Raw genomic sequence first — 12532 nt, 5'->3', positions numbered from 1 at the left:
ATTCCTAGTTTTATTATCCGAACTGAATCGAATCTGAAACGATCCGAACCGAACATAACCAAAAATGGGTTATGTAGTAAATGGATCTTCTAATCCCCTATCCGAACTATTTGATATCTAAAATACTCGAACCGAACTGATATCCGAAATGACTGCCCATGCCTACCTCTTCTTGTATCAAATTGTTTTTTTTTTTCTTTTTTGCGCAATTATATTCTTCCAGTACTTTGTATGATGGTATCTAACTCCGCCTGTTTCAAGTCTTTTTATAGTTATTATTTCATATTATAATTTTACTTACTAGTAGAAATCTACTCCAGCATCTATATCTTTTTTTCTAGCAAATTAAACAAAGACCTCAGGTATATCTATTTATACTTATTGTCTTTCCACTGCCACGAGCTTCCATGTGGTTTTATATGACTCGGATCAAGTAGTGATCTTAGGGATGCGTCCAGTTTCACTTTCCTTAACCCTCCACTCCACAGCGCAACGCTGCTGCTATTCCACTCGCCCATAAATCCCTCGTCTTCACAGCCCCTATTTTGGCTTGTAGGCTTGTAACGACACAACACAACACACAAGTCCCACATCACTCACACAAGTCCTTTTAAGTTTCTATATTTTTTTTTACTTCTCGAACCGCTCCTTTGAAAGTTTCCCGAGTCCTTTACCTGTTTTGAGGTTCTGTGAGAAGTCAGACTTGACGGTCATTTGTTTCATTTTATTCTTTATAACTGTAGTTGGAAAAAAAAAACTGGAAAAGTGTCAGGACTATAGTATCACGTAGGCCTCCAATGAAACATCATAAGATTCCTACATTTAACTCTCTCTGTAAACACACCCATAAATGTTGTAACTTGTAAGAGTATAGACTATATACAGTGTACAAAAGAGAATATAAATTGTTGGGCCTAAATATAATTTAAAATAGTTGGCCCTGATTAGCTTAAATCCAGTAAAAAAGTGTAGCCCACTATTTTGATCCAAATTAGAGTTCGAAATTTATAATAAAACCCAACTTGAGATCATCTTCAATGGTTCACTTTTTTTTTTTTTTTTAAATAGAGTTACTCTATAATAGAATTGAGTTCTTCTCCAATAATACTTTATTTTAAAGAAGTTAATAGAATAATGAAAAAAAAACAGACTACTTTATATAAAGTAGATGAATTACCACAAACGCAGTAGACCAAAGGTAATTTTTTAGGCCAATGGAAAATATAAACATGTTACCAAACACCTACAAACAGCCTAGGCTTGTGTTTGTTGCATGCCCCTTGTAGATTCGTAGATACCACAATTATATACATGTATGCACACCAACAATTTCAAATACAGTTCTGAAATAGGTTAACGATCTCGAGTGATGTTTGTCGAAAGATAATCCTATTCGACTAACGGTGTGTTGGGCTAGTGGTTTTGAATAAGTTTCATTGCGCTTTATTCCTAGCTCGATTATTGTTAGAGAGATGCTTTACGCCATGTCAACGGTATTAGTGTTGGCCGGCCTCGAACCTAGGAGATTATTTGCACCGAAACCCCATACACTCTCTAGTTAAATAAAATAATTTTATGCACAAGCATGTTAGTTTTTGTAGAATAACTAGTTGTTTTTTTGCGCCTTCAACATAAATAATGTTTTTAATAATTTTATATACAGTTTTCATTTTATCATTTTAACAATAAAAAATAAAATTATAAATAATTATTTATATTTTTTGACTTTACAATATTTTAATTTAATTTTTGGGTTACTTAATTATGTTAAATAAAAATTTCGATTCTCTTGTATTTATATATTTTTAAACATAGTTTCAAATAGCTTTTTTGTTTAATAATATTACATCAATCAAATTTATTTATTTTATTTATCGCAATAAATAAATAATCACCACACAACAATTATTATATAACATTTAAATCCAAATCATTTTAATAGATTTAAAACTTGATTACTCGTATATATATATATAACTTTGGATCCAAGTATAACCATGAAATAACACAATTTCAAAAATAATTGTAAGTATTCCCTTTACCGTTTATTAAAGTGTATAAGTGTTTCTCTTATGTTGTGTGGTTTTCGTTCATGTAATCGTAAAAAGTGTTTGTTATTGGATAAAACACCAAAGTTCATAGTTCCAAACATCATAATCTGGTTATGACACTTAATGAAGGTTATATACGTGTTATTCAATCCGTAAAACGTTGTTTTCAATTTAAAACCCCAAGTTCCTCGGAATTTCCTCGGAATATACCGAGGAGATTCCGAGGAGATCCTTATGTTCGTCGGCATTTCCTCGGAATATACCGAGGAGATTCCGAGGAAAAAGAATCTATAATCAAATCCCCAATTCCTCGGAATTTCCTCGGAATTTTCCGAGGAAATTCCGACGAACATAAAGAGTTCCTCGGAATTCCCTCGGAAAATTCCGAGGAAATTCCGAGGAACTTTGGGTTTTCAATCGAGAAGATCTATTCCGAGGAAATTCCGAGGAAAACCTATTTGTCCTCAGAATTTCCTCGGAATTTTCCTTTAAAAAAAAAAAAAAAAAAAAGGTCGACGCTAGTCTGTTTCCGAGTCGTCATCACCAGATGAATCTGAATCTGGATCTTGGTGAAACTCTCCAATCACTGGTTCATCCTCTACGTGAACGGCGGCTTCTTCTCCGAAGTCGGTTAAATCGACTACAAGGCCAACTCCACCTAAATCTTCTGCTGCACTTAAGTTGCCGGATGTGCTTGGTTGTAGTGGGTCTTCCAGCTCAGAACTTCCCTGAACTCGGCCTCTCGGGTTGAGTCTTGTAACAGTAACCCATGGATCATCTCTGTTCCTTACCCGGGGGTACTTGATATAACAAACCTGATCGGCCTGAGAAGCAAGAATGAAAGGATCATAATATTGCAGCTTCCGTCTTGAATTTACTGATGTAACACCAAATGCATCTGTTCTCACACCTCGATCTGGAGTGTTGTCGTGCCAATCACAATAGAAAACAGTACAGCGCAATCCAACCATGCCCAAATACTTGATTTCCAAAATCTCATTTATGTGTCCGTAGTATACATCATCTCCTGATGCAGAACAAACACCAGCATCGTAAGTCGTACTCGAACGTCTTCTCTTCTGAGTTGTGAATGCATATCCTCGAGTACAAAATCTCGGATATGACTTCACAACAAAGTTTGGTCCAACGACCATCTCGCGTATCCAATCGTCAAATGTTTCACCTCTGGCCAAACCATCACTCACATAAGTAAACATCCATCCACCAAATTCTCTCTGCTTCATTTCTTCTAGTTCGTCATATGTGGCGTATCTATATTCTAACCGCTTTTCTGCCATGAAAATCCTTTCATATTGAAGAACATCTTCGCAGTTGGTGAGTAAATATGTTTGCAAATGACTGCGCTCCTGATCAGTAAGTCGACGGTCCTTTGGTTTTCCGCTAAGTCGTCCAACGTCTGTGAAAATGTCTGGAACCTTCCAATGATATGTTGCCCGTTCGCCTCTATCATCATGCCGAGCAGGTCTTCTGTTTTTGGTCTGAACTTCTGCTGGAAAGTAGTACTCGGCAAAGTTTGAAGTTTCTTCATTGATCATCTGTGCGACTATAGACCCTTCCACCCTACTTAAATTTTTCACCATCTTCTTCAAAAGGAACATATACCGCTCATACAGATACATCCATCTATACTGCACAGGACCACCAAGTTCCAATTCTCTTACCAGGTGAATAACAAAATGCTCCATAACATCAAAAAATGAGGGAGGAAATATCTTCTCAAGGTTGCACTGAATCACAGCTATGTTAGTCTTCAAATTTTCAATACCTTCAAGAGTCACTGATCTTGTGCATAAATCGCGGAAGAAACCACTTATCCCTGCAATTGCTTCATGAACATTTCGTGGTAATAGTTCCTTGAAGGCAAACGGAAGGAGGCGCTGCATCATTACATGGCAATCATGGCTTTTCAAGCCAGTAAACTTTCCTTCCTTTCTGTCGATACAGTTACGCAAATTAGATGCGTAACCGTCTGGAAATTCCACATCGTTTGAAATCCAATCAAAGAACGCATCCTTTCCCGCTGCATCAAGTCGGTATATGGGAAAAGGAGCCCTACCACTCTCATCAACATGAAGTTCTGAACGATCACATATATCGACTAAATCGAGTCTTGACTTCAAATTATCCTTTGTTTTACCTTGAACATTAAGGATCGTGTTCATGAGATTGTCAAAAAAGTTCTTCTCGATATGCATGACATCTAAATTATGCCTTAGTAGATGATCCTCCCAGTATGGCAGATCCCAAAAAATACTTTTTTTGTGCCAGTTATGTAGGTTTCCAACACCATCTACCGGAAAATGCTCATGTCCACCGACGTCTGGCGTCCTTTCTGCACCACAATCTCTAAGTTGTGTCTTCAAATCTTTCACACGAATTTCCGGAGGTGGACTGTCAAACACCCTCTTGTTCTTCGTAAACAAATTCCTACTTCTACGATATGGATGATCTGGTGGTAGAAATCTCCTGTGACAGTCAAACCAACACGTTTTCCTTCCGTGTTTTAGTTGGAAAGCATCAGTGTTATCTTGACAATATGGACATGATAGCCTTCCATGCGTTGTCCATCCAGATAACATACCATATGCTGGAAAATCACTTATTGTCCACATTAGTACTGCCCGCATTTGAAAGTTTTCTTTACACGAAACATCGTATGTTTCAGCACCTTGAGCCCATAGTTATTGCAACTCATATATTAGTGGCTGAAGAAACACATCAAGTGATCTCTTAGGATGCTCTGGTCCGGGAACGAGAATCGAGAGAAACAAAAACTCTCGTCGCAAGCACAAGTTTGGGGGTAGGTTGTATGGTGTAAGAATGACTGGCCATAGAGAATACTGTCTTCCACTCTTGCCAAACGGGCTGAAACCATCAGTACATAATCCAAGGTAGACATTTCTTCTCTCATACGCAAAGTCGGGATACTTTGATTGGAAATGCTTCCACGCTTTTGCATCTGAAGGATGTCTGATCTCACCATCTGTTGAGTGCTCCGCATGCCATCTCATTGGTTGCGCTGTGCGTTCAGACAGATACAGCCTCTGCAACCTTTCCGTCAAAGGCAAATACCACATCCTTTTATATGGTACTGGAACTCTTCCACTCGTATCTTTATAACGAGGCTTCCCACAAAATTTGCATGAAACCCGCTGTTCATCCGCCCTTCAATAAATCATGCAGTTGTCTCTGCATACATCTATTACCTGATACGATAAACCAAGACCAGCTACGAGTTTCTGAACCTCGTAGTATGAGCCAGGAGCTACATTATCTTCGGGTAGAATACCTTTTACATAATCAGCAATCGCATCCACACAGTCTTCAGCCAAATTATAATCCGTCTTAATGCCCATCAATCTTGTAGCAGATGATAAAGCTGGATGACCATCTCTGCAACCTTCGTACAATGGTTGCTTTCCAGCATCCAACATATCATAAAATCTCCTAGCTTCGGCATTGGGTAAATCTTCCCCTCTAAAATGATCATTTACCATCTGCTCAGTACCTACACCGTAATCTACATCCGTTCTAATTGGATCTTCTAATCTAACCGCTGGCTGAGGTTCGCTAGTACTACCATGTTCATAATCAGTTTCTCCATGATAATACCAAATTTTGTAACTTCGTGTAAACCCACTCAAATATAGATGAGTCCAAACATCCCATTGTTTAATAACTTTTTTATTTTTACAATTAGAGCAAGGACATCTTAACATACCTGTTTTTGCTTCCGGTTGTCGGTGAACTAACCCCATGAATTCGGTTATACCTTGTTGGTATTCTTCCGTAAGCAATCTCGTGTTCGGATCCAAATGAGGTCGATCGATCCAAGAACGAAAATAATTTGAAGAAGACATGTTTTTTATGAATCAAATTCGTGTGTAAAGAAAGTGAGAGGGAGGATGAAGATATGGAGTGAATGAAGAGGAAGAGGGGTGCTTGTATTTATAGTTGAAATCCTGCCGACAGTCCGAGGAAATTCCGACGGAATTCCGATGCAAACGGCTAGTTCGTCGGAATTTCCTCGGAATTTTTAAAATCCCCCAACGGCTCTCCAACGGCTCTCTAACGTCTATAATATTTCCTCGGAATTCATCGGTTTTTTCCGAGGAATACTAGTTTCCTCGGTATTCCGTCGGAATATTCCGACGAGATGAATTTTCCTCGGAATTCCGTCGGAATATTCCGAGGAAATTCCGAGGAAGCCAAATTTTTTGTTTCCTCGGAATTGCCTCGGAAATTCCTCGGTATATTCCGAGGAATTCATTTTCCGTCGGAACGTCCGTCAGAATACCGCTGTTTTCTTGTAGTGATAGATTTTATTCTATCTTAAGAGAAAATAAAAAAAAATATTCAGCTCTATAAATAAATATATACATAGTTTGGAGATGTGTTTATCCTATAAGATTCACTCCACTCATAAATTTCTATATTAGTATAACTTAAGTAAAGTTAGTCTAACCCTGGATAATCTGACTCTTCAGTTTTCACAGGCAAACCCCAAAAGGCAACAGACACTACTATATACTCAATCTTTATAAATTTTGGAAAATATTTTCTAACACACACCAAAAGGCTATATCACTAAACCGACTAAAACGTTTTCATTCAATTTCTATTTGCTGGCTCACTTATAATAACAACTGGACGAATCTAGTGGGAATTAAGATGGAGACATATTGTGACTGTTCACTAGAGACAGAATAAAAAAAATTGTGTGCATCTGGTTCAGGTATTAACTATGAACTAACTTTAAGCATAATTACTTAGATATTAACTTAACTGGATCGGCATCAGTAAGACGAGATAAGAGCATTCCAAACGAGTAGTAAGCAGTACTCCTTTCGTTATAAATATGTTCTAGATGTTGGAATAAACTTGAAGTAACCTGAAGTGCAAGTTATGGTTAGTTAAGAATGTTTTAGAGTTATCTAAACATTTGATGTCTAATGTGTTTAAGAATTATATTTTATATATAAGGAAATGCAAGGTTGTTGTAAATTATAACTTGTGAATTTTGTAAGTTTTAGTTTTGAGTAATTTTGTAAAGCAATACAAGTTGAGTGTGAGCATTTGATTCAATAATTGGTATTAGAACCAGATTTCGATCCTGGTACCTGAGATACTACAAGTTGGAAATCTTGAAACCGTAAAAGAAATATGAGAAACAATAAAAACTATTTAACCCATTACAAAATATAGAACAAAATACTATTGACTATAAAAAAATTTAATACAGTTAAAAGTTACATAGAAAAATGAAAGTATTTTATATATTGAAACATCAAAAATTTCTCAAAACAAAAAAAAAACTTCCTAAAATATCATATATTAAAAAATAAAAAGAGTATTAACTATACTTTCACACGTTTAGCTAGAAAATAGAAAGAATAAAGTTCGAAGAAAAAATAGGAAGAAAAACAAAATAATAGTAAGAGGTTATGTAAAAAATATAGTTCAGACTGGAAAGCTTTTATTATAAACTCAAAAATAGAAGCATAAGCATTACTTTGGAAAATAAAACTTACAAAGTATCTGAAAACTACGTTTGCATCTTTGACTCGTCTTTGCCACTACACATTTTACGATGATTTGATTTATTTTTTTGTTATCTGCAAACTGTCACTATTATGGGTATAATACAAATTGTTAGATTTTTTAGTTTATGCTCACCTCTTTAGGTCATCCACATTGGTTAGAAATCCTTGCGATTTTTCAAATTTTTGTGTTAACATTTAAAATATTGGTCATTCATATAGTATGAAGGAAGTCTCTCTCTTTTAATTGTCCGTTTTAGACTATTTTCCAAAAAGTTATATAATTGGATATTATGTATACTAAACAATCTTCTTCTAAGCTATATTATATTGATAAAAAAGCTATATTATATATACTAAACAATATTATGTATTAATTTCTAACAACAACCTTGTTGTCATTGGTATCCAAATACCATGAGATCGTTCTATGTAAGTTCAAATTTTTATCCGAGAGAAATGTTTTAGAAGCGAGCTAAGGCAAACAAGAAGGCAAACAATATCTGATGTAATTTTAAGGGACTAGCTAGTCAGAAAAACGGCATACAATATGTTATTGCTATTATCACCGACAAAAAAATAAACAATTGGCCATAAATAAATTAAAAAGAGTTAAGGCGACGATTGGAAAAAGAACAGCAGCAGATGACCCTTTGTACCGAGGACTTATGTTTGACTATAAAAGAGACCGAAAACTAGACAGAATCCTACATACATACATACATATATAAAAGAAAAACGTTTCTCCAGCGGAACCATATCCGTTGTTCAAATTCCAAGAAAGAGAAATAAACACAAATGGAAGCACATAACGTAGAGCGTTTGACAACCCCTGAAATGAAAAACCGGGAAAATATAGAGTTACTCTACAGAGCTTTGCAGCAAGGTGACGCATCGACGGTGGCCAAATTGGTGGCCAGTGACGTGGAATGGTGGTTCCATGGACCGCACAATTGTCAACACATGATGAGACTACTAACAGGGGAACCACCGAGCCAGGTTTCGTTCAGGTTCGAGCCAAGCAGTGTACAAGTAGTGGTGCCTGGTCATGGCTGCGTCATAGCAGAAGGATGGGAGGGTTCACAAGTGTACTGGGTCCACGTTTGGAAGTTGAAAGACGGAGTGGTCACTGAGCTAAGGGAGTATTTCAACACATGGATCACTGTCACGGATTACAGTCGTGGGGCAATAGGATGGGACATGGGGGGTTGCACGGTTTGGGAGAGCGTACCGAGGGATCTACCTCGTGGTTCGTTACCTAGCTTGCTGTTGGCTATTTAACTGTGTAGACTAAAGTAAAACACAGTTGTATCTGGTGGTTTACTCTTTACCTAGTAAATTAAAAAAAAGCCTTATGAATTTATGATGTTATAAACAGTAGTGTGTTTATGAAGCGACTAGCTAGCAACCAAAAATAGTTATTGTATATATGTGTAGGGTTCTTTCTTGTCCTTCTTATAAAATTTGGTCTATTATTTTTAAGGTTTACCACACTCCACACATCATGATTTTGGAGTGTATACAGTAAAAGAAAAAAAAATATCGAGCTGTGGCAATATTTATAAAAGCATCGACCCACCTTAAATACAACTATTCCAAATTGGAGAGTCGTAACATTAGCACTTTCCAGTAATAATAAATAAACTCATACATAAAAGAATGCAAAAGCTACACCATAAGTGAACAAAATTCTTCTCAGGTTTTCGTGTGACCAAGCTCGAGAAAGGTTCTATTAAAAGCTGGAACCTCTGCTTTGAAATCGAACGCTTCTCAGATTTGCTGGCGTTAATTTACTGTAATTAGTAGACAGTAGTGTGTGGGGTGGGGGGGGGGGGATTCAGATAGTTAAATTCTTTCGTGCGTCGAATCTCCGATTAGAGACCTTGTTCATGGGCCTTTGTTTGAGCCCAATAATCATACTCATTTTTTCTTTAGATGACTCTTGGGTTTCTCTATCAATCCCAATTCAAAATCTCCTTAGGTTACTCTAATATTTAAAATCATGTGACTTTTATGTGTGTTCATGAATGAATATAAATATTTTATACATTTTTATCAATATTTAAATTTAAATAATTTTTAAATTATACAGAATTTATTTTAAATAATATTATATAATTTGAATTATGTAATTTGAATATATAATTTATAATAGATTTGATTATTATTTGGAAATATTAAAATACATTTATTTCTATAAATTAAAATATAGTATTTTTTGTTCTGACTAGATTGAATGTTCATAAATTTTGTTATTTGCATTTTAATTTTTGGTTTTAAGTATAAAAATATGTATTGTTTAAATTATTCATTTTGTGGATTATATTGAATTGCATATATTTCTTCAAATCGAGTATAACTACTTTGATTACAGTTTAAAAAAATAATTAGTTTTATTTATTGGAAATTTCAGATCTTTATCTTAAATATATAATTATACTTTCAAATATAATTTTACATTTTTAATTTGTAAAAGAAAAAAAGTAAAGTGATGGTAAGTATGAAGTTTCATAAACAAATATTAATATTTAAAAATAATATTTTTTTTTTTAAAAAAAAATAACTTTATATTTTATAAATAGATGCATAAAAGATAAATTAAAAAATAATATAAATAATCTTAACCATAAAAATATATATTGGTTTATGTATTCTTATTATTGGTATATTACATTTTATAAATACATAAAAATCAAAATAAAAATATTAAACCTTTAAGAGTTTACTAGTGGTATATTAGGTCTGGTTAAAATTCATATATATCTGATTTATTTATGTAGTTTGTAAAAATTATATAGACATTTAAAATCAAAATGACAAAAAATAATGCAAAAATGAATAAACATGTCAACTGTAGCAATTATAAAATATTTTTAGTTCATCAAAAATATATTAGTTTAAGCTATTTAAATGACCTTTTTGTAAAAGGAAAATTATCAATATCAAGATTGTTTTTTTGTGAACTTTTCTTTTTATGATTATATTATATGTAAAATACATTTTCATGTTCGTATATTCATAAAATATTTTTCATTTATTTCGTGTAAATATATCTTTCATATTTTATTTTATTATATATCTCATTTGAAAATAGAAAAAAAAACTAAAATTAAAAATTTATTGACAGAATTATTAAATATTTTAATAATAAAAATTAGAAATAATATTTTTAATTCATTAAGCATATTTCCGTAGTTAACCATCGTAAAAATTAGCATTAACATTAATACAATTCGTAGAAAAAAAAATGATTTTTCAAATAATATTATAGAGATGTTATTGGTTTAATTTTTCTTCCAGCCAATCAAAATGTCTTTTCTTTCAAATTGACATTTATACACACTTTAATCTTTAGTTTGTTTTACTAGCTTTTTTAACCTCTAAGCAAACAATTCGTGTAAATTTCATTGTAATGGTTTAAAATGTCAGTTTTTCCTTTAAATATAACAATGGAGTAGTATAAGCTCATAGCTTAGAACAGTTTAGATTATTATTATTTTTGCCAGCTGTCTATTTCCTTATATCAAGTTTTGGTTAGACGAGAATTAGAACAGTTTGGATATATAGCTAAAACAATAATAGTGTAGTTAGCACTTATCAGGGAGTGCATTTGGAAGCTAATTAAGCGTGCTATATTTAATTACAAAAAGGTCACAACAGTATGTTCGCTTATCTGTGTAAGTGGCAGATTTCGTGTGATGCATGTCTGCCACCACCACCTCGTCTCTCATCAATTGTCAATTAACCTTATCTAATCAAATATTTAGTCCATGCCTCTTTCAGTATATCTCAAAAGAATTTAAACAATTTAATTTAATTGTCAATTAACCTTATCTAATCAAATATTCAGCTGAACTAATAAAATAATAAGGAAAGCTAATTTGTGGCTCTGTATTATATTTTGTTGGAATCACATATATGTAAGAGTTTCAAACCCCTAAATTTGAAAGACGATGTGGTATCAATATATATTGACTTCTTTTTCTAGCATAAACAATTGAAAAAACAACTACTATGTAGTAGATATCTTAAAACAATTGAGCCGACAGTTAAAAGAGCTATGTGCATGTTGGTGAGATGTCCACTATCTCTGTCTGAATGACGACCAATATATACATAGGTCCATACTATCTTCTACATTTCAACCCAACTAGCTTCGTAAGGACTGTAACCATTACAACAAGAAAAGTAAAAGATTAGCAGATATGTTTTCATTATCTAATGTTTGTTCGTAATTAGGCATTAATTATTGTGTTTATAAACATTTTAAGATATGATAATATTTAAAATATTATCTAATAAATACTTAAATAATATTCATGTATATAAAAGTGGAAATAAGTATCCGCACGGGTGTACGGATCAAGCTCTAGTAATAATTAGTGATAAGCCAAAACTAGAATATATAAATAATCTTTTTTTCTTTCTAAAGATGACACACAAGTAATTGATTGGTACTAACGAAGTGTCAAATCTACAAATGTTCGGTAAGAAGTATTACAAGATAAAAATAAAACAGAAAGCCTCTTAGTCTAATATCTCTAAAATAACAATATCAAACAACCATGCTAGAGTTATATAAGAGGCTTCTCGACGTGTGATTTATAATCTATATTGGTGGTTGGCTCATATATGTTAATTGGTTGATATAACAAAAAAAAAATTGTTTTAAAAAGTAAAATTGGTTGATTATTAAAAAAAAAAAATTTGTTGATTAAATTGTTTTTTTCTTATCATTAAGGTTGATTAAATTGTTGGGAGAGAATAACCAAGTTTTGTTTGTTAGAATGGAAATGTGATGTCAATTTCACTTTACAAATATTCAAATGGATGTATGTAAATTTGAAAGTGTTATTGTCTTTTGCATTAAAAACCTTTTGGCGCAACTTCTGTTATGGAATTATTCTAATCTCTACCGCG

General features: G+C 33.4%; 1 protein-coding gene across 1 annotated transcript; it reads left to right on the top strand.

Moving 5' to 3' along the window:
* The first annotated feature begins 6385 nt into the window (after positions 1–6385).
* On the top strand, positions 6386–9118 carry LOC103850406 (wound-induced protein 1). The gene has a single exon (XM_033283857.1). The coding sequence runs from the start codon at positions 8411–8413 to the stop codon at positions 8891–8893; it is 483 nt and encodes a 160-aa protein (XP_033139748.1). The 5' UTR covers positions 6386–8410; the 3' UTR covers positions 8894–9118.
* Positions 9119–12532: the final 3414 nt, after the last annotated feature.

This window comes from Brassica rapa, chromosome A02 (genome assembly GCF_000309985.2).
Source record: "Brassica rapa cultivar Chiifu-401-42 chromosome A02, CAAS_Brap_v3.01, whole genome shotgun sequence".
NCBI lineage: Eukaryota > Viridiplantae > Streptophyta > Magnoliopsida > Brassicales > Brassicaceae > Brassica > Brassica rapa.
Note: the sequence above shows the minus strand (reverse complement) of the source record. Positions and strands in the feature narration are given on the sequence as shown.